This window comes from Spodoptera frugiperda, chromosome 15 (assembly GCF_023101765.2).
Source record: "Spodoptera frugiperda isolate SF20-4 chromosome 15, AGI-APGP_CSIRO_Sfru_2.0, whole genome shotgun sequence".
NCBI classification, from domain to species: Eukaryota; Metazoa; Arthropoda; class Insecta; order Lepidoptera; family Noctuidae; genus Spodoptera; species Spodoptera frugiperda.
In genome coordinates this window covers 10,662,803-10,677,050 of record NC_064226.1, presented here as the reverse complement: position 1 = coordinate 10,677,050, position 14,248 = coordinate 10,662,803, and the positions used below count along the sequence as shown (strand labels likewise).

Below are 14,248 nucleotides of genomic sequence, written 5' to 3'. Positions count from 1 at the left end.
ACTTAATTTAACGAGCGTTAGGGCGATACGGAGTCACAGTTTTATGAATTACGATATTATTTATTGCTATTTGATTTACTTTATGACTGATAACTTTTCAGTGGTCAAGTGATACATATATTCAACAACCCGAACCTTGAGTTGCTGTGGGACTGGCCGACCCATGGCCCCATCGACATCGTGGGAGGCAGTCTCTACATACATCTGAACCCAAAGCTGTGCTACAGCAATATACTGCCGCTAAAGAACATGACCAGGGACCCGCGCTCTAATTTCACTGAAATAGAAGTATCGGAATATAACAACGGAGACCAGGGTTCCTGTGAGTACATACTATTTAACTAAATAGTTATTAACTTATTATCAAAGTAATTACACAAATCTTACGACTTACAAGATTGTTGTACAGATTAGCCCTGAATGGACAAGATGGTTAACAACAGAATTATCATTGAACAATTATTAAAAGACTAAGTGTTCTTAGTTTGGAATCTAAATCCTGTTCTGGTTGTAATAATGCACCACAGCACATGCTCCATGGCATATGTAACAATGTAACAATGTAACAATAGGCTCGACTAACGTACAATATGATTACAAGTTATTATATTTGTTTTTAAAAATGTCACCTTTAATTGTATGTCAGGTTGGCCGGACAAGCTGCACGTGAAAGCGAGTCAGTTGTATGACAAGGCAGTAGTGCTGTCATGGAACATGTACTGTCCTGAAGACATGCGCAAGTTGCTCGGGTACTCCATCTACTACATCGCGACAGATCTCAATGTTACCCTCTATGAACAGAGGGATGTCTGCTCAGATCGGTTAGTATTCTAATTTATTACTTTTTATCACGTACACAATTCAAATGTCACTTCTTGTAATATCCGAAAAGCAACACACGATCATATACTCTTAACACATAATATATAAACCACCAATATCCATATATTTATTACGATTAAATGAATTTTTCTTGGTATTTCAGATGGAATGTTCTCGATATAACAGCAGACGAAGCGCGTAACTATACCAGGGATGCTCCTGCTGGCAATCAAAATTCAAACTATCTGACGAGTCCGTGTCACGACAGGCAGCCCTTGTTCTGTCCAGTCTCCCATCTGACTCCGTTTACAAGATACGCAGCTTACGTTAAGACATACACTACGACGCAGGAGAAGAAGGGCGCACAGAGTTCCATTATATATTTCGTCACTTTACCAGAACGTACGTTTCCCGCGTCTTTATTTATACGTACTTAATTCAAATTGAATTACGACGTTTGCTTTTGTCACTTACATATTAGTTAGTACCTGTATATTGAATAGAGTGCGTGGCTTGCAGGGCCGAGTCCCCCGGTGGCGCTGTCGGTGGAGATGGTGTCTCCGCACTCCGTGTTCATCAGCTGGTCGCCGCCCACCATGCCCAACGGCACCATCATACTCTACCACGTCGAGGTGCAAGCCAACAGCTACAACAAACCCAAGATATTGGCTGGAAACACTAATTATTGTTCCAATCGTAAGTTCCCCTTAAATATTACCTACATTGCAACGTTTTATTCTATTTTAAGCGATCATTTGCTTAGTTCCTGCATAAACTAACTACTGTTGTTGTTGTTGCAGCGAGTCTACTGACAAACATGATCACAGCACAATCGGAGGAACCTGCGGAAACACAGGAGACAAAGACTACCGGTGACGTCACGAATGGCTCGTGTGCTTGCAAAGAGGAGGATAAACCTATCACTCGGTTCAATTCCCGCGTAGAGGAAGATCGCAGGGAGACTATCGCGTTTGAGAATCAACTGCAGAACACTGTACAGTACTAAGTCAATTTTATCTTATATTAATGTTCCGTTTCAAAATGTAACTAACACATTTTAATTTATATCATACAGGTCTACATAAAGAATGATAATAGACCGAAAGCGAAGAGAGTGAAGCGATCCGTCGACCATACCCTGAACAGTATGCTTGTGAAGCTGACAAAAAACTTTGAGCCCCAGGTTGGACTGAACTACACGAACAGCACGGACGAGGAAGGTAAGTCATGAACCCATAGCAATTGGATTAACAATGTATCATCTATTCACTATCCTGTTAACATTTCATTTACGCCGTAAGACTTGCTTTCTCTGATCGTCCTTCATGGCCTCGCTTGTCACCGCTCACAACCTCATCACGACCATCTAACATTCTCATTTCAGCCAACTGCAGTCGCATCCAGCCTAATGCTTGCGTCGTAAAGGATTCCACAGGTTACAAACATAGAAATATTTGTTTTACATTACACGGGTATTTGGTTGCTGCATGTTGCCGACATCACCTCATTATCATACATTTTCTGTTATTCCTTTATAAGGTCATCGTCAATCGAGTATACGGATTTAATATAGATACTCTTCATTGCATGATGTTTCGTAGTTATTGTGGCACCAGAACGACTCGACTTTGTATTGCATGCAGTAATTTAGATGTAGTTCATTAAATTACATGATAATATACAAGTAATAACCTTTTGGTCGTAAGTACATCTACATAGTTAGTCACAATTTATCTGTAAATTCAACAAATTGTAGGAAAAGAACGAAAATATAATCGAAAATGAAAGCTTAAATGTGTTATAACCTTCAAGGTTATTATTGCAATGATTGAAGAAAACGTACGGTAGTTTATGTTTTATCAAGAAAACCGCAATACCACTAAGCTTGAATTGTTTGTTAACTGAATAGAAGGTAACATATAGTTCATCGCAAGTATCATCAGCAAATTACTATCCAACATTTGAAAACATTTCCGACTTCCGATGTATTGAGCCAGCATCCAGCAATTTATAGAAACAACAAATCTGTTAACTTTGGAATGAAAAAATGTAGAGAGAAGAAGTTTGCACGTAAGCACCAACGCTTGTATAATTGGATAATTAACGTGAATGTCTATTTGTAGGCTACGTGAAGTCGTTATACTTCGAGCTGGGCGGCAAGGTGCAGACGTTGAAGGTGACGAACATGCGCCACTTCACGTGGTACACCGTCAGTATCTGGGCCTGTCGCTCCAGGCACGAGAACGAGTCCGTCGCCGACTACAACGACAAGTGGTGCTCCAACCGATCCTACAACACCTTCCGCACTCCAGAACGAGGTAACCACCCTACACCGGGCTTAATACCAGACTCCGTGCCTTAGCAAACGAGGAGTTTTCGAAATACTCAATAATATTTTGCTTTGACGGTTCTAGAATCGTCTTGCTCGACAGTCATACATCATACAGCTTTTCAACTACAGCATAATGGATTGAATGTTTGCAGTGAACGCGGATATAGTGGATAATTTGCAAGCAGAGGTGGTCGTATCGAACAAAACATTGGGTGAAGTGAACGTCACGTGGAAACCGCCGAAAAATCCCAACGGATTTGTCGTAGCGTACTCCGTGTATTACGCCCGTGTCGACGATAGTTTATCATCGGTAAGTAGTGTTTATTACATAGACATTAGATAGCCTAAATTACAATTTGAAAAAAAACAATAAAAAACTTTAATAAAATATTTTAGTCGGAGTAGAATCTATAAATTTTAAGAATTATGATCTCAATATTAAGCAGTAAAATATAATTTGGTTGTCCCCGGGCAGGCGCCGTCGGGGCTGCAGGGCTGCGTGACGGCGGACGAGTACGAGAGGAACGGGCACAGCTACACGCTGCGCAGCCTGGCGCCCGGCAACTACACCATCGAGGTCACGCCCATCACCGTCGCCGGCGCGGGGAACGTCTCCGCCGTGCACCCGCCCATCTTCATACCGGTAATATTCCTTCTCAGTGATTTTGTAAGGACACAACTTAAAGAGTATCTTATAGAGACGTTATGGTACAAAGATACTAAAATATACTTCGCCACCTATAACAGTTCTTATGTAAATGATTCTTAATGATCGTCCTTAACGAGTGTTGTTTGTATGTGACTGTGTAGGAGAGGACGGCGGAGAATGCGTACGACTGGATCTGGGGCGTGGTGGGCGGGTGCGTGATGATGGGCGTGTTGCTGGGCGGCGGCGTGTGGTACGCGCGGCGCGGCCTGCTGCCGTCGGCCGAGGCCAACAAGCTGTTCGCCAGCGTCAACCCGGAGTACGTGTCCACCATGTACGTGCCCGACGAGTGGGAGGTGCCGCGCGCCTCCGTCGAGTTCATACGGGAGCTGGGCCAGGGCTCCTTCGGAATGGTAATTGCTATATTTATTACTTTCATTTATGAGAAACCACCGATGTAGAGAATGCTTCGATTTAGATACTATACTTTCCTTCAGGTTTACGAAGGTCTTGCCAAAGGTATAGAAAAAGGAAAAGCGGAGACACGGTGTGCCGTTAAAACTGTCAATGAGCATGCCACGGATAGGGAACGTCAAGAATTCTTAAACGAGGCGTCGGTGATGAAGGCCTTCGACACGTTCCACGTGGTGCGCCTGCTGGGCGTGGTCTCCCGCGGCCAGCCCACGCTCGTCATCATGGAGCTCATGGAGTTCGGGGACCTCAAGACCTACCTGCGCTCACACCGACCCGATGCAGATTCATCGCTCCCGCGCAAGGGTGGCAGTAATCCTCCTACATTGGAGAATATACTGCAGGTATGTTACGTTGTGATATTTAGGATATTTTTAAATATCCACAATAATGCCCATAATAAGTTGTTGTAATTATTGTTTATAATTTTCAGATGGCTATAGAAATAGCCGATGGTATGGCTTACCTATCGGCCAAAAAATTCGTGCATCGCGATCTCGCGGCGCGCAACTGTATGGTCGCCGGAGACCTCACCGTGAAGGTCGGGGACTTCGGTATGACCAGAGACATCTACGAGACTGATTATTATAGGAAAGGCACCAAAGGCCTATTGCCGGTGCGCTGGATGAGTCCAGAGAGCCTCAAAGATGGAGTAAGTCGATACGCATACTGTTCTCTCACATCGAATAAACTGGATTCGGTCGAGATCATTAATAACTTTGTGTCTCGCAGGTGTTCTCGAGTAGTAGTGACGTGTGGAGTTACGGCGTCGTCTTATGGGAGATGGCGACGCTAGCCATGCAGCCGTACCAGGTGAGTGGGCCCCGGGTAGCGTTCGCGCGGTAGTATGGCGGCAATGTGACGTCATCATGACACGTCACGTTTGTGTGCAGGGCCTGTCCAACGAGCAGGTGCTGCGCTACGTGGTGGAGGGCGGCGTCATGGAGCGGCCCGAGCACTGCCCGGACCGCCTGTACGAGCTGATGCGCGCGTGCTGGGCGCACCGCGCGCCGGCCCGCCCGTCCTTCCTGCAGCTCGTGGCCGACCTGGCGCCGTCCGCGCACGCGCACTTCCGCCAGCGGAGCTTCTTCCACACGCCGCAGGGACAGGAGATGTACTCGCTGCAGCGCACCACCATGGGTCAGTAGCGAAATGCTACAATATGCCAGGATGATATGCGGATTTCGATAATTCTATAGATTCGATTTGCGATCTTGAAAAGATTTTTAAATTGTCCAATGGATGGCTCCCTCGCGTCCTGGTCTATATCAGCAAATGATAACATTTGTTGCTAGTGCGAATCTGTGTATAATACGAGCCCGCTTTCTTTCCCCCGTTGCATCCGTAGAGACGTGTGCCGAGTCGCCGGCACGGTGTTGAAACGTAAGTAGCGGTACTTGCATGTTGGACGTAACGTTACATGTGGCGGGCACTTTTGTTATCATTTTCTGACTGACCATGAACCATTGTAGTCCAGTATAAATAATTTGCGGACCTGATTTCTATAAAAAAGCTACTTATAGTTTAATAGATATGTCACGGGAACACCCCGCAAGTTTCGAAAAAGTTTAACAATAAGTTAGAGACATGTAACCCACAGCTTTTAGTGTCTGGCTTTAGTAGTCTAGAATACTTAGAAAAAAGGTATTTAGATGGAAATGTCCAAAACTTTACACCAGGAGGAGGCTTGAGTTCACGGAGAAAATAAAATCAAATACGGACTCGTCATGTTTGTTAAATTACGAAACACTAAAGTCGCGATATTTACTTATAATGCTGGTGTGAGGTTCGGGACACGCTTTAGTAAAAGACAAAACATGTTAGTTATCACTGGATTTGGTATGATGTTCAGAATTTCACTGGCTTTGCTATCATATTCCGCACTGCGTCGCTCCCCTTGTCGCTGACTTGGTGTGCGCGGTAGTGCCGGACGTGACCCTGTCCCCCCCACAGAGGACGAGGCGGAGCTGGCCGAGGTGAACGTGGGCGCCGTGGCCACGGGGTCGGGCTCCAACCTGTTCGGCGTGTCGGGGCGCCTGGCGTCGTGGGTGCGCGAGCTGTCGTCGCTGCGCTCGCGCGCCTCCGAGGACGCGGCCGCCGAGCCGCTGCAGCCGCTGCGCGCCGACCCCAAGGGGAACGGCGGCCCGCTGCCGCCCTGCTAGCCCCGCTTGCCGCGCTAGTCCCACTAGTCTCGCTAGCCGCGCTGGCCCCGCTAGCCGCGCTAGCCCCGCTAGCCGCGCTGGCCCCGCTAGCCGCGCTGGCCCCGCTAGCCGCGCTAGCCCCGCTAGCCGCGCTAGCCCCGCCGGACTGCGCTAGCCCCGCTAGCAGCGTGGCCCCGCCGGACTGTGCTACGTGGCGGGGCACGCCCGCATTTATTACGATATCGTGCGCCCGACGGACGGACGCTCGAGTTTTGTTGTTTTTCAAGAGCGCGACGCGAGAGGGCGATGCGTTTGTTTTCGTGTGACGATTCGTTTTCATATCAGGAAAGTAATATTTTTGCTGAGACGATATTAAGTGAGTCGATATGTCTCGACGTGAATCCTATATAGTTTACCTCGACGTTATTATATAGTTATAGATCAATGTCACTTTTGACATAGCCTATTAATGTTAAGTTTACCGTTTAAGATGTAAAGCGTGTATAGTTTTATGTAGGCGAGATCGTGTACAAATTATTTTTATTATTATTAATTTCTTGACGTATAGTTCGGTACCTTGCTACTGTTTCAAAGTGAATAAGTAACAGGTGTCAAATTCGTTGAAGTTGTTATGTTGTTGTGTCAAGTACTTTTATTACAAAGTACTTGCGAAATGAATTTGTCACTTGTCCTAATCAATACAAGTTGCATCTGCTTATAATACTCAACTGTTGGATTTGCCGCTTTAGATATCAGCTATTTTTCTACTTGTATAAAGTATAATTTGAAATATTGAATTAAAATAAAATTAACCACCAAAGATTTGGAAAGTAAACGTCTAAATTTACAAGTCTTTTATGCTGTTACTTATTGTAGCTGTGTTATCAATGTTTGCAAAGATAATTATATAATTGTATTAGAGTAATTATACAGGGTCGTTTCAAATTAGTTGTAACTGGTTTTAGTAGGAACGTGAAGCAACACCCACAGTTTAGTCATAATGCGTAAGTTAACGAGAAAAGACGAAAAACGTGTTACTTAGTGTTGCCGGCCATACGTATCGATATATGTGTAACATGCAGACTGCACGAGGGCTCGCAGCTCGTGCACTTTGCACACCGAGTACTTACTAGTGCCAGTTAAGTGACAACGTTGAATTTAAATGACTATATACCGCAACATTTGTTTAACAACATGTTATTGTGTACGTGAATATAAATGTAGGTCGTAATCATGTTACAGTTATTCTCAAATACAAGTTACGCCGATAACAATGTGTTCCCCATCGACGACTTAAATGCAATAGACAATACCTGCCACTATTGTTAAATAGTTATATTACTAGACTGCATACTATTATTGTTTAACTACGAGTAAATGTTATGTAACCAAAGTATGAGTGCAACTGACAGAGTGCCTATATTTACAGTGGTTCATCGCTTGTATTTAATGGGTTGCAGGACTTTGATACTATCTCAAAACTAAACATGATCGAGACGATTATAAGTGATCTTACTAGTAAGTAAGCACCGATAATGTACATCCTTATCAGTATAAAAGTTGTTTTTTTAAGAACTCAACCATTTCAATATTACGTTGTCTGTCATCTTCTGAACTATCCAGTTCCATACTCATTTCTTCTCAATTGATTTCGTCACAAGTTTTTAAATAATGGTTATGTATTTCGATGACAAATACGTTACTACGTTATTTGGGTAAAAAACTAGAATATATTAATGTACATTTCAAAGTTATTCTGATAGCTAATTCTGCCATAGAAGAAATTTATAACAAAAATACGCCTAATATAATTAAAAAAAATATATAACATATTAGGCATAATATTATATATTTGTTATTTATTTGATGAGTTTTTATAAATAACTGAAATTCTCTGCGCGTCTCTCAGTAATTCTTTAGAACAAGTGATGATCTACTGTAGGAAACAAATAGGTGGAGTGTGGCATAATAAACACAAGCGTTGCGTGGGCCAAGGTATGGAGCAGGATACGGAGCCCACAATAAAAACTGATGCTCATTATGAATTTGATCCAAGTACATAAGTACATGTATACTTTCTATATTATCTTATATGCCGGTCATGTGTGCTAGCCTTTATAACATGCAGAGCCAATCAGTGAACCATCTCCATATATTGTTACAATGTATTCTAGTATCTCATCATAGATAATAACTTAATAAGTTACTGAAATAGCATATTTATAAAATGCGAATATATTTATGTCTATAAGGTTGATAAGTAAAGAAATGTTTAAATGAGAACATGCTTAAAGTCCAACTTTTATTGTGTTCATATATTGTTCCATTTGTATAGTTACAGTTTTGTACTTTAGTCCACTGCAATATATCTGTAGTAACACAACGTAATAGCTAGGTATATTATAACTATGTAGTTCCTTTTTATTATTTTTGTTCACGTTTATTGTGCAGTGATTTTTGGCAGCAAGTTTGTAGATATTATTGACTTTTTTAATTTAATTAATGACATGCCTAGAAATAGATAAGGTCGTGGGGTGAATTTATGATGGTTTGAATATGAATTTACAATTACATTTGATTTACATTTAATTTTGTATGTTATACAACTACATTGATAGCAAGTTTCTAGTTAAATGTAACTAGGAAAATGTTAGCTACATAATTGTAATTAACTGTAATAAAATATAATTATATTAATATACAATCAACCAAAGGTAAACTCCAATAATGTACACCAGCAGTGGACGCCAGACCCCAGCAGTGAGTGCGGCCGGGGTCCGAGGTCCGCTCTAGTAAATAACAACTGTTACGATAATGTGGTTTAAGGGTTTAAACGAGTGCCTTCAGACATCCAGCCTTTATTGCATGCAGGTTTGTTGATTGTGTGAGGTGGACACATACTGCATGCATTCATTACTCTCTATTTCTTTTATATACACGTGTTCGTTTGACAAGTAACGCTAGAATGTCGAGTATACAATTGTTTTCATTTTAACACAATCAAGAAACTGTGCCACGGAAATCAATTCAGCTCGGTTGGCTATGTATATGGGCGATGTGTTACGAATGGCTTACCGATAGTATTTTATCTAAGTCGTTGACCACCTTTATTTGTGAATTTAGTAATAAATCAGGTAAAAAGTAATGTAAGTAATACGTCGGTTGAGAGGGGAAAGGAATGTGACCAGGGCAGACTGGGACTAGTACGTGATCGTACACGTTTGTGTTGTTGGGGGCACAAGGCACGTTGCAACACTGATTCAACCATTTTAGTAGAATTGAAACAATCTTCGTTAAAACCCAAATATTATTTTATGTGTAAAATTTGCATAGTGCCTTTTGCTCAATTATGAGGAATGTCGTAGGTAGGTATCGTTAAGTGTAACCTAAATATATTAGAACTATAACTTAGTTCCATTTTACTATCGCGAATATGCCAGTGCAGTGAAATAAAAGAAAGCCCCACCAAACCAGTAGCACTGCACCGGCGTATTGGCGAACAGTACGTTCATACGTTGCCGAGTGACCGCGACCGCGGCGAGGTCTCGCACAACGTTGCCTCACACAGCGTTCCCTGCGGCCTGTGCCTACTGTCGACCTTTGTTACTTACGCTCTTGTTTTTATCAGTATTTGTTTCATTGTGATTATCACTACAAGGCAGTTACATTACCTCATTTTTAGTGATTATATTATGCATAAATTATTGACTGATAAAGTAATTTCCAAATGATTTATTTCCTTGTGTGAATTGTGTATGTTTTGTATAAGTGTCGGGGTAGCGTTGTGCTATATGCTCAATTTAGATACAATTTCACCAAACGATTGAGATAGTGTACAATTTTATATAATTAATTTAATAAAACCGAGTACCTATTAATAATTTTAATATTTATATTAATAAAAAAGTTATAAAAAATAAGTAAAATATGGTTTTGACTTTGTCCCCTCTATTATTTTAGCTTCATGTGGCTATTTTTATTATCATACTTATTTGTTACAGTTGTAAATAGAAATTACTAACCCAGTTATTAAGTGTTTTAACTGTAGGTAACCCAGCAGACGGATCAGATGATCCGTTGCTTACCACCAGGACCACCTGGTCTTGGTGGTAAGCAATTAGCGCCGTCCACCAAACCTAATGCAAGTTTGTTGTATCTATGCATCAGTGATTGATCATTTACCAGTTCAAAGCATACAACAGAGATGAAAATGTTTATCATCTACCTAATTGATAGGTGATAAACATTTTCAAATGTATTCCTATCCCACTTACATACAGTTTGATAAGGTAAGTTAGGGGGCGGACATAAACACGTGAGGTGTTTGGAGAGGGGAGGGTGTCGAGTCAAATTTCAGCTAATTTTATGTTGAAGAGAGGGGCCTCGCAATTTTTTTTTGGATAGAAACAGAAAAAAAAACTATTTTGGTTACACCTCACGTAATTTATAGGCCTTACCTTTTATTATCTTGAATATGTTTCATCTAGGTATTTACGTAGTTAGTTGGCTCGAGATGCAACAAATATTGACTATTTACAGACCTACATGTTTAGCATTAGCAGCACTAAGATAAGTAGAGGTGGCTGTCAAGGCTCGGATACCGGTTAAATTTTCAAACCGCTATTATTATATTGTACGCAAAACCTTTACATTGGGTTTCGTTCGCGAAACCGGTTTTTTTAAACCGGTATTTTCATAAAGGTATTTTCGGATTAAACGGTTTAGATCAATAAAAACCGGTTAATACGACGCACATCAAAGAAATGCCGCGCGCTGTTCAGATTATATTCAATAATAATATTTCAACGCGTATACCGATATGCCCCTCGTCGAATAAACCGGTTAATTTAGGTTAAAATAAAGTTCTTTAATGTGCACGTTCTTAAGAAAAGTTCGGAGGAAAACCGATATAAACCGGTATTTTTTAAACCGGTTCCGAGCCTTGGTGGCTGTTTACGAAAGTACCTAGGTACGTATATTATTAAATTCATATAAGTATTCCAAGACAGCAAAATGCGTAATTGTTTTATAATTCTCATAAAATCTTCAAAAATTTTATTTAATTCTTTAATTTTCATTTAATTCTTTAAAACGTCAATTTTTTCTTCGACCTTTTTTTCTCTGGTTCTTCTACATTAACCGATCTTATTGGACGTGGAAGCAGCTTCCCTTCCCTATCTGCCTTTAAATTCAGCTTTAGAGGTTTTCGTGGGATGAGGCCAGGTACTCTACATAGGCACGGCTGATTACTTCCATAGCGCACCAATAAGCAGTCAGATCGTATACAGCCTTCATCACCATTGTCTTTAAACTTTCTCAAGAATCTTATATAATACGGTGGTACACCATGTTGCTTAGCGCCAATTATTATGAATTCTTTGTAACCCCATGACGGCCATCGCTCAGCGGGAATGGGGTCTCTGTTACCTCTAGGCAAGGGATAAATTGTTTGCAGGTATGTACGACACCTGAATGTACCCATATATGGAGTAAGAACCTCTACGTATTTTACGAAGTATGTATATGACTCAATACCATTTTGACTGAAACAATTAAACTATAACCTTAATACACAAAACTTGGTAATCCAACTTCGGTTTCACAACTAGATTGTCACAACGTTCTTAGATTCATTTAATTAACATAAAAATTACTGAAAGTATACTTAGGTGCCTACTGATCAAGAGATTCCAGCTCATCTCTATGAAGTCTCCAAATGACACCCCATACATGAGCGTTGGCCGTCGGGACAAGAGTTGCGATAGGACCACCCCAAAACTTGACATATTTATTAAAATCCAGTCTGTAATTCTGTTGACAAAGCAGGTACCGAAGATGAGTAGGTAATATAATAACAAGATGTCGCCAAGTACCTACTTATCAAAGATACAAGTACTTACATCTACTCGAGCAATAGAAACAAATTCTGCTGATGGATTGAACATTTTCATTCTGAACTTTACCATATTGTCAGCATATGCAAAATACAAAAATGTATCAGGTTTGCGAATCTCAGATTTCATCATTTTGATCAGTTTTTTAATTTATCTTAATGATTTGATAGAATACAAAATAATATAGGTATAGGTACAATGACTAAGTGGGCCATTGTATGATAAATGTTTGATAAATTATTGTTTTGACAAGTTTGTACTTAGGCAGTGTTGGACAAGTTTCTTTTGTATAGGTACCTGTCATAAATTGAGTAGTAAGAATCCATAAACCAGACGAAGTATGAGGTCAATTGTGTACAGTACTACCTGTTTAGATATATTAATGTTGTTATTTGTATTTAAATATCTGAATGGCGTGATTGTAACCATTTGGCTATTCGTAATTGTTCAGGGACGACATTTGTTTCTATTGCCTTTTTTTCACACTAATCTTTTAAAACTGGAATATATTCCTAAACTTTACAAAAAAAAAAAAAAAATTAATATAATCCTTTTATTCATATTTAGTCATCACAGCTTATTTTTTGGAAATGTCTTATTGCAGTGAACAAAATGTTTGTGCTATAAGAGTTATGAAGTTTTGTTTAACTTAGCAATCATGCTAGGCGAAGCCTCTTGTCCATTGTTTGGTATTTTTTTGAGTTCTTCAATGTAGTATTCAGGTAATTTGCACTCAATTGCTCCATTTACAATACAATCTAAATATGTAATACAAGGCCTGCGATCTACAGGCAGCTCTTCACCGGGTTTCCTGATTGGAGGATTGATTGTTTGTTGATATGTTCTACACACGGTCTGGGAACCATCTGGTAGCATAATGTCTACATTTTTTGCAAAATACCAATTGTTTTCAACACCTTCTTGCCTAAAAATAAAATAAGGTTTTAGTAATAAATAAAACACAGTTTATTACTTTAAAATGTACAATTTATACTTACTTGTCTAATGCAGGCATGTCATCATTATGTAATCTCCATATTGCTCCCCATACATGGGATCCTGGGTTAGGCACAATAGTAGCCGAGGTCCCCCTCCAATGCTCAGAATATTTGATAAAATCAAGCAGATGATTCTGAAAATGTGAAACAATAATTGTTATTTTCAAAGGAAATTATCAAAATAAAATTACATTATTAAACTTCTAGTAGATACTAGATCTACTAATACCAAAATTAATCAATTCCAAGTAAACATCTTATATTTGCAATATTTTGGTTGTAAATAAGGTAAAGCTGAAGTACTTACGTCTAAACGTCCTATTCCTAAGAATTTTGCTGAGGGGTTATTGATGTGAATCCTTCTTTTAAGCAGATTACTTCCGTAAGCAAAATAAAGAAACGTATCTGCGAACATATTTACAAGACGACGAAAAGAGCGCAAAGACTTCTTTGGACAACAGCGAACTTTTAGAATCTACGTAGAGGTGTGAGATGCTAATAAATGCAAACTCAGTTAGAGTAATACTGATAACAAAGATTTACCTATCTGTGGATAACAATAACATGTTTTTTATCAAAATATTGCATTACCACCTCTCATGATGATGTCATGACAAGTTGATACTTGACATTGACAGTTACAACTTTGACAGATCGTTATTGACATAGTTGACATACGGAAAGTATGGTGTCATATATCATTAATACTAAATGCTGTTATTGCCCTTAAAAAAAACCAAAAACAATCAACCGTTCACTTGCGCCAATTTGAGCGTTTTTTTTAGCTAGCGTTAAGATTTGATTTTGGTGTCTGACTACCAGAATAAACATACTCAAGGTATTAAACCACGAGCTTTTCTATTCCATGGTAGCAGGATTGAAATGGAGCTGGACTGGTCTTATCTGCTGTGTATAGAACGAACCAAAATTGAACTTCTCAATGT

General features: G+C 40.0%; 3 protein-coding genes across 3 annotated transcripts in view; 1 reads left to right on the top strand and 2 right to left on the bottom strand.

The window, feature by feature from the left end:
* Window positions 1-10,338, top strand: part of LOC118270523 (insulin-like receptor) — a 45,570-nt gene extending 35,232 nt beyond the window's left edge. The window contains exons 11-25 of the mRNA XM_050698556.1: window positions 102-322; window positions 647-821; window positions 986-1,224; window positions 1,342-1,518; window positions 1,623-1,816; window positions 1,898-2,042; window positions 2,946-3,140; window positions 3,307-3,464; window positions 3,630-3,797; window positions 3,965-4,213; window positions 4,298-4,615; window positions 4,705-4,923; window positions 5,004-5,084; window positions 5,165-5,411; window positions 6,225-10,338. Of these exons, the coding sequence (XP_050554513.1) occupies window positions 102-322; window positions 647-821; window positions 986-1,224; window positions 1,342-1,518; window positions 1,623-1,816; window positions 1,898-2,042; window positions 2,946-3,140; window positions 3,307-3,464; window positions 3,630-3,797; window positions 3,965-4,213; window positions 4,298-4,615; window positions 4,705-4,923; window positions 5,004-5,084; window positions 5,165-5,411; window positions 6,225-6,433 (2,995 nt within the window). The 3' untranslated portion in view covers window positions 6,434-10,338. The remainder of the gene's footprint in view (window positions 1-101; window positions 323-646; window positions 822-985; window positions 1,225-1,341; window positions 1,519-1,622; window positions 1,817-1,897; window positions 2,043-2,945; window positions 3,141-3,306; window positions 3,465-3,629; window positions 3,798-3,964; window positions 4,214-4,297; window positions 4,616-4,704; window positions 4,924-5,003; window positions 5,085-5,164; window positions 5,412-6,224) is intronic.
* A 1,088-nt stretch (window positions 10,339-11,426) lies between these two features.
* Window positions 11,427-12,819, bottom strand: LOC118275065 (gamma-glutamylcyclotransferase). Its single transcript, XM_035592920.2, has 3 exons — window positions 12,313-12,819; window positions 12,090-12,223; window positions 11,427-11,955 (listed from the first exon to the last, which is right to left on the bottom strand). Exons 1-3 carry the CDS (start codon window positions 12,436-12,438, stop codon window positions 11,499-11,501), a joined length of 717 nt encoding a protein of 238 aa, XP_035448813.1. The 5' UTR covers window positions 12,439-12,819; the 3' UTR covers window positions 11,427-11,498.
* A 26-nt stretch (window positions 12,820-12,845) lies between these two features.
* On the bottom strand, window positions 12,846-13,935 carry LOC118275073 (gamma-glutamylcyclotransferase). Its single transcript, XM_035592932.2, has 3 exons — window positions 13,612-13,935; window positions 13,305-13,438; window positions 12,846-13,231 (listed from the first exon to the last, which is right to left on the bottom strand). Exons 1-3 carry the CDS (start codon window positions 13,717-13,719, stop codon window positions 12,937-12,939), a joined length of 537 nt encoding a protein of 178 aa, XP_035448825.1. The 5' UTR covers window positions 13,720-13,935; the 3' UTR covers window positions 12,846-12,936.
* Between the last annotated feature and the right edge of the window lie 313 nt (window positions 13,936-14,248).

What these genes read in the sequence shown, in the direction of transcription:
- LOC118275065 (XM_035592920.2), bottom strand. Translation starts at nt 12,438, where the DNA reads ATGATGAAATCTGAGATTCGCAAACCTGATACATTTTTGTATTTTGCA. An exon ending in TTTCTATTGCTCGAGTAGAT is followed by an intron (nt 12,224 to 12,312) that starts GTAAGTACTTGT and finishes CTTTGTCAACAG; the next exon opens with AATTACAGACTGGATTTTAA. An exon ending in GAGCTGGAATCTCTTGATCA is followed by an intron (nt 11,956 to 12,089) that starts GTAGGCACCTAA and finishes TAATTGTTTCAG; the next exon opens with TCAAAATGGTATTGAGTCAT.
- LOC118275073 (XM_035592932.2), bottom strand. Translation starts at nt 13,719, where the DNA reads ATGTTCGCAGATACGTTTCTTTATTTTGCTTACGGAAGTAATCTGCTT. An exon ending in TAGGAATAGGACGTTTAGAC is followed by an intron (nt 13,439 to 13,611) that starts GTAAGTACTTCA and finishes TCACATTTTCAG; the next exon opens with AATCATCTGCTTGATTTTAT. An exon ending in GACATGCCTGCATTAGACAA is followed by an intron (nt 13,232 to 13,304) that starts GTAAGTATAAAT and finishes TTTTATTTTTAG; the next exon opens with GCAAGAAGGTGTTGAAAACA.